We start from the raw sequence: 12715 nt of genomic DNA on the forward strand, positions 1-12715 counted from the left end.
GAAGCCACTCTCACTGAAGAGAGGAGTATCCTCTTGCTTTCTCTTGCCAGCAGTTTTATTGTTAACCTGAAAGCCATTGTATGCTTTAACTGCAACAACCCCGATGCTGCTGCTGCTCACAAAGCATTTCACAAGGAGAGGTTCACTCGTAACACGAGTCTGCAACAGATTTTACCTGCTGTCATGATTCCTTATGCTCACGGCAGCCATTAAAAGATCCTGAGACAGATCCTGAGTCCAAAATGTTGTAACTTTGGGGCAAAAATGTAATTAAAAGATAAAAAAGCTCTCTTTACCTTTTTAGCTTCTGATTAACTTCTGCTGAGGAAGATTTTAAGATGATATGAGATAAAGATAGACTATTGATAGCATAATTTAAGTGAAGCTGCAGCAGAACCGAGCAGTTAAATAGTATTACAGTTATAGAAGGAGCACTTAAATTGTATGCATTGCACTGGAGGAGGGGCTCCTTTTACCCTCCATCATTTACAGGGAGGACAGGAAGAAGGTGAAGATCAGCACACATGAGAATAATTACAGCCAGCACCCTGTTTAGGCTAATTTAAAAAAAGAAAGTCATGTGATACTCGTGTAGTTTACGAGAATCTGTCATTCAGAGGCCAACCAATCAGAGCCAGCGTTGCCCAGCTCAATTCTGGGCCGTTGCTTTGCTTTCAAGCGACAGAACAGGCGCCAACCAGTGAAATCATGGAACTTCTCCAGTTTAGAGAGTTTTAAACTTGATTTTAAACTGATTTCAGGGCGACGACGATCTGCTGACGGTGTACATCGGGGAGATCTTTCTGGAGTTTGTGAACATGCTGCCTGCCTTCCAGACCTACTGCCTGCAGCAGTCCACCTCGGTGAACATGCTCAACACGCTGGAGAAGGAGAAGGAGCTGCTCAGGTACTCAGATCCTTCTTCCCGAGCCACAGAAAAGTATCTCTGGGAGCTTTTCCTTGTTCCTGCTCTGTGTGATACTTCATGGAAAAAGACAGTGACTTATCACTTATTCAGAGGAAGGTCTATTTTGAGAGTTTAGTTGCAATGGTTCATATTTTTAGACCGAGCCACAGCCTGTTCTTTGACTCTCGTTAATCAAGTTTTTCTCATTTTCCCAAGACAGACCGATAAGAATCTCTCCTGCTCTCTCTCCTCAGAATCTTCCTGGATGTTTCCCAGAATGACAACACTGCACTGCGGCGTATGAACTTGCGCTCCTTCCTGATGGCGCCCCTGCAGCGCGTGACCAAGTACCCGCTCCTCCTAAGCCGCATCATTAAGGTCACCCCTGAATGTCACCCCGACTACGCTCGTCTCCGCGAGGCCAAGAGTCGAGTGGAATCGCACCTGGAGCACATCAACATGAAGACCAAGCAGGAGGGCAACGGCGTCACCTGGTCGCTGCGCTCCTTCCGGCGCGACAGCCGCAAAAACCGGGAGGTCATCAACATTGAGATGCGAGAGGTGTCGATGAAGACGGTGGGCTGGGCGAGAGAAAACACGCGGTTCGTCATGGAGGGGCCGCTGCAGCTGTCGCAGCCGGCAGACGGCCAGTGGGTGAAGAAGGGCAGCAAGGCCCTCAAGTTCCAGAACGTGCAGAGTCTGCTGATGGTGAGGACGCAGCGGGCCGGCGAGGCCGCGGGGCAGGGCACGGATCTCGCCGCTCGAGGGGATCAGGGGGAAGGGGTCGGGGAGAGCATTCGAGACGGAGTGCTGGTTCTGATCAAGGACAAAAGCAGCGGGAAGTTCACCGTGCTGAGGGAGCCCATCCGGCTGGGGAACTGCGTGGTGTCCACAGATCCCGACTGCGAGGACACGTTCGAGGTGCTCGACATCCGGCGGGAGTCCTTCGTTTTCCGTGCCTCGGACAAATCTCGCACCCAGCAGTGGTTCCATCAGGTTAAGAGGTACGCTCGGGACTTGGGCTCCTGGAGGAAACGGCGCAACGCTTTGCCCAACATCATGATCAACACAAACCAGACGCGCTCCTGAGACCAGCCGCCACACGTCTTCGTTGCCCTGTAAATAACCCCAGCCCTGCGGCACAAATCAGCTGGAGTAATACCACAGTTCTGATGTTAGATTTCAGTCAACTAAAACACAATCTTACTCACAGTCTTGCGAGAAAGACGAAGCACTTTTTCTCTTACAAAGCTGTAAGTGTCGCCATGAGACGATGTTCCGCTGATTTAACTTTAAGCAGCGGCGTTGAAGAAGAATAGACCAGATTCTTGGACTACCAAAAAACTTGGGCTGTCGGCCAGCCTTGATTGTAAAGACTGTGAAAACGGTGTTTTCAGTGTGTCTGATAAGAAAGCATGACTGAACATGACTGACTGCAAAAAGAGAAATTGTGATTCCACTTTTTTTACACGAGACTGGGGATTTAAACCATTTGTTTCTGGGTAGAGAGGGTGGAAGCCCCCCCCCACCCGCGTGGGTTTTGTTTAGTTGTCACTGCCCTTCCTCGTTTTTATGCCGCCCTCTACTGGACGCCGGTGGAACTCCAACTTTCACTGCCACGACGGGCTCGATCAGACCTCCAGCGTCACTGTGTTTAAGAGAATCTAAGAAACAGCAATAATCTCTGCCAGTTTAGAAACGAGTAGCTGCGGTATATGCATTTAATTTGTGCTGGTGTTGTTCCTGCTCCACGGTGTCACTCAGCTTTATGGCAGGTTTGCACAGTTAAAGCTTCCCTTCATCTCTCCAGCACCCAGGAAGTCCAATTGGAGAAATCTTAGTGCCATGAAAGCACCTGGAGAAATGTTCTTTTTATTGCTATCATGTCACACCTGCTCTGCCTCATTGTGTTTAGCTTAGAGCTGTTTAGCTTGTATTCAGGGCATCAGGTTCATCTAATAATGGGGTAGCAGCAGCAGTTTCTGGCCTTCTCAAACCCCAAAGCCAGAGTTCTCTTATTAAATATGAAGTTAAATGAACAAAAACAGGGAACAAGGCGATGTTTGGCGTCCCGTCTTCGTGAGAAAGAACCAATTCGTCACTTTTTTCGTTCTGCTAACTTGCCTCAAAGAAAACGCATCCATGCTGACACGACGGGTCCTGATTGGCGGTCATGTGACCCAGCAACGAGCTGTAGTGCCTTGGTACTTTATTACTGTTAAACTAAAACGTGCAACCTGTCCCAGTAGCATTCATGTGTAACACGGGCCAGCCTGCCCTCTGAAACCAACTTACAGGCAATACAATAATTAATTCATCCCATCCGCTCTTATTTTACTGCTATGTGTGCGTTTTTTTTTTACTTCCGAAGGCTTTATTTTTGTTTGATGCACTTTATTAGATTTCAGTAATGAGATGCTCTGCTAACTGCTGGGAAACATCCGGTCGACTGGCCTCTGCAGCGCGTAAAGACGAGTCAGTCAAACCAAAATCCCCTTTTAAGACCTTTGCTGTTATGTTTCTTTGAAAGTAGCACAAGAAGAGGAGGCAAATCACTGTGTTTGGGAGGCCAGCGCCGCTCAACTCCCCCCCGATGCAGACAAAGCCTGCTGGGTCACACGTTTCTTCTCCTCGTTTGTTTCAAAGACCTGATGTATTATTTCCCCCGGTGTAAGATATTGTGAATTATATTAAAAGATTTTAAACACAGCCAAGACTTTTTGTGTGTTACATGTCAAAGTGTAAAAAACGTATAATTAAAAGGCAGAATACACGCTGTACAAGTGGGATTCACTTCACTTCACGTCAAGAAACAGAAGCACGAGATGAAAGAGGATTAAGAGAATTTGAATTAAACAGACAGCGGAGTAAGAAACGAACACAACATGCAGTACATGACATCCAGAACTCACCCAAAACCACTGAAGAGGCTCAACAGAGAGATTCATTGGCACAAGTTTGCAAGAATTCCCGACTGCAGGAATCTTAAGTGTTCACAGTGGCTTCGACTCTGCTCCTTAAGCCTCATTTATTTAAAAAAAAAAAGGTTATATGGATCCCAAACTATCTGGGAAATGTATAATTCTGTAGTCACCGTGTGTCTTTATCATTTAACCGTTGCACCAAATATTTTCTTCCTAAATGAGGCTCCAGGACCTCAGTTCAGCATCTGGTCATGTGGCCAAACCACGAAGAACCGAATGATCTAATAAGCGGCACAAACACTTGGGATGTTTCTTTAAAGAGGAATAAACAGGAAGAAAGCTGAGGCTGGAACACTGTGAGCAGTCGTAAACAGAATAAACAACACAACGTGTTGAGAAAATGGCCGTTTCAAATCAACTTTAAAACCAGCTCAGTAACACAACACAGGAGTCAGATGAAGCCGAACCGAACCTCTGACTGAGGGCTCTCTGCTACACTTCTGACAGACTGGCATCCATCTGAAGCCCTCCTCTTTCATGCATTCGCACACAGACACACACTCATACAGTCCGTCCCTGGCTGCTGGGGCCTAAGGCAGATCCCTGGGTCTCGCCTCCCAGGTGGGGTAAGGTCTCCCATCTGCAGCAGCCATGGAGAAGTCCCGGCTGGGGGCGGCTGCCGCGCCCTCTCAGCCAATCGGCTCCTCTGCGTCCTACTTGTCTCCAGCGGACTCGGGTTCCTTAGCCAGGCCGCGGATGGACAGGTCATAGACCACCTCCTCGATCTTCTTCACGTCGTACTTGAGGCCGTCGTAGCGCTTCCGCAGCGGGTCGTTCTTCAGGTTGAGCAGACGGAAGCCGGAGTCCAGCTCGTTGATGAAGTTGGAGATGCGGAGCGGCCGGCTGTAGTCTCCTGCTGTGACACTGTTCACCGCCAACCTCGACTGGAGGCCACAAAAGCACAAATACAACCAAGGATTACTCATTTTACAGAAGACGGCATTTCTTTAAAACAGGCTTTCTTGGTTGGAATTCCCATGGAACAAGACTGGAAACTGTTAGCTTATGAATGATTTGAATCTAAAGCACATAAAAAGTGTGAGAGCATGAAGGCAGGATGAGTCAAAGAGTCCTTTTCCAGGGGATTTAAAGCTCTAAAACATCAAAGAATACCTCCAAAAACATTCCTTTTATACTCGTCTGCCACACACGTGATAAATAGAACACACATCACATAAAAACAGTCAGTTTAATTTCACAGGAGAAGTTTAAGCACGTAGAAAAAGGCTGAGAATAGAATATAACTGCAGCAGAGCCTTTCGATTTGATCGTTTCTTCTATTAAAACGTGAAAAAAAACCACAACCAGCAATCGAAATGTTAAATACACTAAATGGATTTTAAAAGAAGATGCTCACTTTTTAGAGGCTGGTCAGAAATGCCCTCTGTTATCTGCACCTTCTGCTGTTGCTGCCTGGTTAGTTTCACTTTAAGTTTACTGATTTCCTGCTAAATACAACCCCTTTCATTTAAAAAAAACACCCTCAGATACGCTCAGCTGATCATTTGGTGTTAGAAGAAGACAGATTGTTCAGAGATTTGCTAAAATCCTGGAAATAGTCTTGATGAAGAGCATAAAAACAGGATTTGGAAGCAGTATCCCTGCATATAAAAGGCATAGCAGTCAGCAGCAGACTCACCAGTTCACTCGCCATGATCAGCACTCCTGCCAGGTAGTCCTCCACATCCAGGTGGAAACCTTTCTCCCGCATCACCTCAACTGTCAAGGTGGGCAGAGGACTGAGAGTTAGGCAGCTTTCCCTCAGCAAAGTACAGAGCTTTGCATGCGAATCTGTACTTACTCCCAAGTATCCGAGCCACCTCCTCCCGAGTCACGAGGGTTTCGCTCTCCAGGTAGACGACAAAGGCTGCCAAGAAAGCCAAACGCTGCAGGACAAAGCGCCAGTGTTCATGGAACCTGAAAGAAGAAGGACGCCACAGGAAGAAACCCTTTAGCTCACCGAGATAATCTGCTGTTCTACTGATCTGACAGGAAATACACAGCAGCATGTGTCCGTTTTCATCACAAGTTGGAAGGTAAGTTATGATCTTATTGTTTTAAGCCTCAGTTGTAAATATCTTCTACACCAAAGTCGAGGAATGCCACTAAAGCATGGTGTGTATGCTGTATGTCTGCAGGGCTCAGACAGGTGTTATATCCCACAACTGTAGGGGGAGCCAAAGAGCAACTTTGCACAATGGCTTAAAGTTAAAACTACAGAAGTTGGGATAGTCTTTGCTCCAAGGTTCCCCCGACAGTTGTGGGATGCAAGTCACTGTCATCAAACCAAACCTCTGTGTGAGCCCCACAAACATGTAGCCGTGCACATGAATGTTTGTCATGCTGAAGAGGCCACAAAGACGCCATCGAAAGCCCACAAAAATGTCAAGTAAGGCAAAACGGTGTCATGCAGGGCTGGAAACCAAAGATTCAGGCCTGAAATGTGCTCCAAGATGAGCCAGAAACGCATCATTTAACGGTTAACACGTTTCTCTGGTGTTGCTAAAGTGATGCAACACAATAAAGGGAAATATTTCCTATCAAAAAATCTGTAGAAAAACAATAACAGACAGTAAGACAAGGGGAAAGTATCAAAGGGAGTGATATAGATACAGAACCATTCATAACACTCATGCCAGCTGTAAACTGGTCCTCACCTGTAATACTGCTCCACGGGAAACTTTGTTTTCAGCTCTGAGATCTGTGTCCTGACTGTGCAGAACAACTCCCGCGCCTTTTCACATTTACTGGGAACTAAAGGGAAGGATTGCAGCTTTAAAAATGTGGAATTATGGTGCAGTACAAAACAGACGCAAACTGTGCCAAACACCCACTTTCTTTGAATCCAGATGGCTGGTGGACACTTTGAAGTACTGTCAGGATTTCCCTGGCAGTCTGCTCCAAAATCTGGACCACCTTGCGGATGTCCTACAAGAAAACGTGTAACCCCGCATATTCAGTGGATTTAAACGTCTACAATAGCGCAATTTTCAAGAAAACTGACGAGATTAATACGTGTTACTATTAACTAAAATAACAACATTAGAAGCTTAATTCCGTGGTGGGTTGTTGGAGGCGCTGTTGCTCAATAAACTGCCCTCATATCATCATGTTACAGGGCAGTTAATTCAAACAAATGCTCCATGTGAGGCAACTATTAGCTCGGGTTAGCTGTTAGCTAAACGTTGGTCGGAGCTAATGTTGATGGCAGCGCGTGCCGGGCGGTTTGTTCGTACCTCTCTGACGTCCTGGTCGGCGCTCAAAAAGCCCTGAATGTAGCTGAACATCTCAGTGACAGACATTTCTGATCTGTGGTGGACTGCCGGGAGGATGCCAATGAAGAGCAGACAGCGGCTGATATTTATCACAACGTTTACGTGCACGCGAACCGTCCTCTCGGTCTCCCGCGGTCGCACGGATATGATGTCATCACTGCAACGTCACCACAGATAATAGAAAAATGAGTATAGCATAAAATACAGCATTAATTTCTCTGTTTTTAAGCTGTTTTTTTTGTTGTATAAAATATCTCTGAAAAACATTTTTGTTGTTGTTTGGTATTATGATAATTATGGCTGCTTACAAGGATACAAAGACAACCAAATGTTGTTTGATAGATAGATAGATAGATAGATAGATAGATAGATAGATAGATAGATAGATAGATAGATAGATAGATAGATAGATAGATAGATAGATAGATAGATAGATAGATAGATAGATAGATAGATAGATAGATAGATAGATCAAGCATCTAGCATGCAATAAAGTGGATGAATGTACGAATAAAAGGTTGATTCATGCTTTTTTCTTTAAGTTTTCAGAGAACTGGGTAACGCTTTGTATATATCCTCTTGTACAAATTAGAGGGCTTTTCGGCATTGATTTGACACAGGAAACAGGATAAGAACCAAAGCTGCAGATCTTCTGGCTCGCATGAGGTTTGATTAGCAAACAGAAACGTTACTGTTACTGTCAGAAATGAGATTACTCCTGTTTAGTCTGATGGACAGACCTGTTGCATTACTTCATTCCCTCTGCTGATGGAGCCACAGCAGTGCACTAACTCGTGTTGCCTTCAGGTGCTGCTGCAAAAAAGCACCAGCAAAGCAAAACAGATGTAACACTGATCTTAAATCGTGTGTTTTTGGATAAGTTTTACATGAATGTGCAGTTTTAGGGATTTTAAGTGTGTTAACTTTGTTTTTTAATAATTTAAGATGATGATTGTATTTTGTTTTTAATACAGTCATGATAAAAAGGTTTAAAAATAGTCTGATTGTCATGTTTTAAGAAAATAATGTTTTTTCTTTACAGTGACTGACTTTAAAAAAAAAATACAATTCACAAATTTGTCAAAATGTGATCACAAAATAATTTTGATGTTTCAGGATAAAATCAAGAATTTTTGTATTTTTTCTTTCATTTTTGCATTGATTTTGTGTCTAATTGTGCTCATTTTGCATTTGGATCAACCACTTTATGTTATTTTTTATCATTTGGATCCGTGTCTTAGATATTTTTTGTATGTGTGTCAGCTTTCACTGACCTTGTGGCTCATGATCATTTTACATTATTTATTCATTTCTACTTTATATGACTTCTATATGACATTTTGAGTTTGTTTTTGGTGATTTTTTTTCTTTCAATTTCTCTTCTAAATGGGTTTGTGTGTCTTTGGGATGTTTAATGTCTATTTCTGGTAGTTTTGTGTTTCTTTGAGGACATTTTGTACATCTGCAGCCACTTATATTTATATATATTTATATTTCTTTGTTTTAATGTGACAACATTGCAGTCATTTTGTATGTCTTTTTGGCCATTATATTTCTTTTTGTGAAAATTTTCTGCCTCAGTGTTGTCACTTGGTGTCTCGTTGTGGCCATTTTTATTTTTCTGTCTCTTTTGGGTCAATGAAATCTCACGCAGTGATTATTAAATGGGAGTTAATGTATGAAGTGGAAGATAAAATATACTATTCTAAAATATTATATTAAAACTAGGCAGTGTGATGTATTTTTCACTGCAAAAATCCCCCCATCATGACTTAGCCACTGATGTAACTCTTAAATTTCCAATAGTCCTGAAAGGCATCACGTCAGACGCCTGTTGCTTCAGCTGCTTAAACTCCGCAGTTCAGTTGTAGAGTCAAAGCCCGCTGGATTCAGACTCTGCTCGTCTCTTTAACTGTGTTCCTGTTTTCCAGTGCCCTGTTTTATTGCTTTCTTTATTTTATTGGGACTTTGAAGCGATGCAATTAACTGCTGCGTTGGCGACAGTCTGAGATGGAGAAAACCTTAACAGAAGATGATTGCGTGGATTCAGGAGCCGAGACTGGAGGGTGAGTGGAGCAGAAATGACATTTTAATCATCCCCATAAATGTCTCAATTACGGGCTTTCAAACTAACAATAAAGCTGCTGACTCCCACTCGTAGTTTTTCATTGTGGAAGGAGGTAAACATCCATCTGCACATTTCATTTGTTACCTTTTTTGGTCATTTAGATCATCATTTGCAAGTTTTAAACAGCGAGTTGCGTTAACGCTACCACAGAAAAGCCCCGATTTATCAATGTGAGCGCTGCTGGATCGTAATGTGGTGGCGCAGTTCAGAAATACAACCAGGATGGTAAGCTTCACACGAGCGGCACTAAAGGCAACTCATATCAGAGTCAACAAGTGCGTAATTATTATATTCTGTATGTACTAACAACTGATCTCATGTCAATGGACGATATGTAGAGGAGGGGCATTTGTATTTGACTGACTGAAAGATTCTGAGCCCAGTTATTTTAAGAATAGACCAAGTAAATAAATGATGTTTAGGCAGCAAACAGTTAAATGAATGTTGTTTATTCCATTTCAGCCAGTAAACAAAGATGCGCGCTGGCTTCTCCTGCGGTATGTGAGTGTTGGATGTCGTGTTGTGCTGTGCTAGTGAAGGACTTTACATGTTTCTTTATGCGGAGAAAACCGCATTCAAGGATAGTTTCACACGTTTGTTCGTCTATTTTAAAACAACACCGATTATATTTGTACAGAAGGAATTCCGGCATAGTTCCTTACTGTCAGAATAATTTGGAGCCAAAGGAAGTTTTCACTGCAACTCTGGACACTTCCCTCCAATTCAGACTGCTTCAACCACAAAAAGCGCTTCTTGAGAACAGTGGGATGCATTTTTATCCACATTTACTTACAACGAAGATGCTTTTATGAGGTGAGCCTGTAGTGGTCAGAGTTGGAGGAATGTCTGCTGAGACGTTCAAATGCAAAAATGTGAAGCTATCCTTTAGATCTATTTCAGAAACATCAGCAAAGCCAAAGACGTGTTTTTGTTTCATAGAACTTTATCTAAATGCTGATTTAGATAGTTTAGCTTTTAACGTTCAGATCAAATGTTAAGATTAAAAGCTGAATGACTTGCTGCCGTTTTGCATATTTATGCTTTATTTTTTTTAGGATTTTAATACAAACCCGACTAAGTTAAAGTGTTTGATCCATGATCAAATGTATGATATTGGGGAGTAAGCATCAGTAAATTAAAATTAGAGTTACCCAACAACGTCATTCAATGGAGGCAAGTAGCACTAAATGAGCTGGTCGTGTCTTTACTTTCCCTGGAAAATAAAAATGATAATTTGTGTGAAGCTCATATTTTTCTGTATCGGATTTTTAAGGCTTAAAATTGAGTTTATGCCTGTTTATTTCTCATACTACAAAAAGAGATGTTTTATTCATTAGAACTGCGCTCCTTATTTGTTAAGTTGAAGGTAAAATGTGACAAAATGCTGGCAAAAAGCTTGTTTTTCTGTGTTGGCCCAGCACAAAGAGACAGACAGGCGGCATTAAAGATGCCATTAAAAACACGAGGTGAAACTCATCAGCTTTACGTTGTTATTGTAAGTTAGTTGGGGGGAAAGTAGTCCCACCTGGGACCTCGCTGTGTCATTAACTGTGAACTGGAACCAAACATGTCAGGATGAGGAAAGCTGGGACAGCCATGACCTAAAGTCTGATTCTGTTTGGCAGTATCGTCATCATAGAGCTTTGGATTTGTCAATCAATACATAAATAACCTGTTACAATGGTTGAAAACTGTTTATTTTAAAGAGAGATGATTTGTGAGCTCGTTAAATCTTTCTACTGTAGAATCTGCTCAGCACCAAATGACTGACAGACATCAGACAGCTGGTGAAAAGGTGTTTTACAGGAGTTTTTAGGAGACTAAACGGCTAAAAGAGAAATTAGAAGTGCAGAGTGTTGGTTTATCAACAGACTGACAGAAATTAACCTATAAATGGGTAAGTGTCCACACTGATACTCTCTTTTAGTTGCTTTTACTGGCTCCAGGTTAGGTTTCGCCGTGGCTGGACTGGCTAATCCGGAGCTTCAGGATCACTCTCAGTGTAGGAGGTGGGCCGGTGTTCTGGTCCAAAGCACTGCTTTGACTCTGATTATGCTGCTTAATCTGCTCAGCACCAAATGACTGACAGACATCAGACAGCTGGTGAAAAGGTCTTTTACAGGAGTTTTTAGAGACTAAACGGCTAAAAGAGAAATTAGAAGTGCAGAGTGTTGGTTTATCAACAGACTGACAGAAATTAATCTATAAATGGGTAAGTGTCCACACTGATACTCTCTTTTAGTTGCTTTTACTGGCTCCAGGTTAGGTTTCGCCGTGGCTGGACTGGCTAATCCGGAGCTTCAGGATCACTCTCAGTGTAGGAGGTGGGCCGGTGTTCTGGTCCAAAACACTGCTTTGACTCTGATTACGCTGCTTAATCTGCTCAGCACCAAATGACTGACAGACATCAGACAGCTGGTGAAAAGGTGTTTTACAGGAGACTAAACGGCTAAAAGAGAAATTAGAGGTGCAGAGTGTTGGTTTATCAACAGAAATTAATCTATAACTCGTAAAGTTTAGAAATGATAACCTAAATCTTAACGCAGAAACGGGTAAGTGTTGCTTTTACCGGCTCCAGGTTAGGTTTCGCCGTGGCTGGACTGGCTAATCCGGAGCTTCAGTGTAGGAGGTGGGCCGGTGTTCTGGTCCAAAGCACTGCTTTGACTCTGATTATGCTTCTTAATCTGCTCAGCATGTACAAGTTTTACGTTCTACACTCATGACATCGTCAGGATTGCGTTGGATAAGGTGGATGCTCCAACCCGAAGCAGTTGCCTCCGCCCACATCGCCAAAGGTGGTCGACGCGACGCCATCTTTGTTGCGTCTAAACACTGGAGATCATGGGTGAATTCAGTCAGGTGCTGGTTTTATTTAAACCATGACAGTGGTTCCCCTGAACAGAACCACAGCCTGAAAGCAGAGGTGACGAGCCGTAAAGTGCTGAAATGAGTCACCGTTTGGAGCATGAGGATTTCTTTCTTTATGTTTAGTTTATTTTCCTCCTCCATCTGCGTTCTCCTTCTTGTCTCTCCCTCCCTGCTTCCCCACCCAAACCAAACACCAGCCGCCTGAATCTGCTCAGGTGTCCACAGGCCTGGTCTGTGCTCACTTCAGGTCACTGCAGTCAGGCTGAAAAAGCACGACCAGGCTGCTGCCTGTCTGCGCTTCACTCTGCGTTTATTGTCTTTGGAAAGAGATGAAGCAAGGCAGCGCGTCCAGAACTGGGAACGACAGGAGAGGCTCAAACCGGCACTGCTGGGGGAGTCCTGCCAAACACTCGCACCCAAGGGAGTCATCAAACAGACCCACAAGTGCACACACCACCACTTCCAACTCTACTCCGAAGAGCAATAAACCTTCAAGAGAACATTTTTCTCAAACCTTTTTTCCAAGATTTGTCATTTTCCTCTGTGACAAGTC

General features: G+C 43.5%; 3 protein-coding genes across 4 annotated transcripts in view; 2 read left to right on the forward strand and 1 right to left on the reverse strand.

Annotated features, from left to right (window-relative positions):
• arhgef49 (Rho guanine nucleotide exchange factor 49) overlaps positions 1–3611 on the forward strand; it is a 61957-nt gene extending 58346 nt beyond the window's left edge. For both annotated transcript variants that reach the window (XM_072397498.1, XM_072397499.1), the window contains 2 exons: positions 762–907; positions 1162–3611. In XM_072397498.1, coding sequence (XP_072253599.1) covers positions 762–907; positions 1162–1996 — 981 coding nt within the window. In that variant the 3' untranslated portion in view covers positions 1997–3611. The remainder of the gene's footprint in view (positions 1–761; positions 908–1161) is intronic.
• Positions 3467–7297, reverse strand: tsn (translin). The gene is made up of 6 exons (XM_072397500.1): positions 7128–7297; positions 6726–6819; positions 6549–6645; positions 5693–5808; positions 5531–5610; positions 3467–4775 (listed from the first exon to the last, which is right to left on the reverse strand). The coding sequence occupies exons 1-6, from the start codon at positions 7191–7193 to the stop codon at positions 4545–4547; spliced, it is 684 nt and encodes a 227-aa protein (XP_072253601.1). The 5' UTR covers positions 7194–7297; the 3' UTR covers positions 3467–4544.
• A 1713-nt stretch (positions 7298–9010) lies between these two features.
• The window catches only part of LOC140319778 (protein FAM124A), a 33999-nt gene continuing 30294 nt past the window's right edge, over positions 9011–12715 (forward strand). The window contains exon 1 of the mRNA XM_072397563.1: positions 9011–9232. Within this exon, the coding sequence (XP_072253664.1) occupies positions 9177–9232 (56 nt within the window). The 5' untranslated portion in view covers positions 9011–9176. The remainder of the gene's footprint in view (positions 9233–12715) is intronic.

Source organism: Leuresthes tenuis, unplaced genomic scaffold (assembly GCF_036924035.1).
Source record: "Leuresthes tenuis unplaced genomic scaffold, fLeuTen1.0.hap1 SCAF_12, whole genome shotgun sequence".
In the NCBI taxonomy this organism is placed as follows: domain Eukaryota; kingdom Metazoa; phylum Chordata; class Actinopteri; order Atheriniformes; family Atherinopsidae; genus Leuresthes; species Leuresthes tenuis.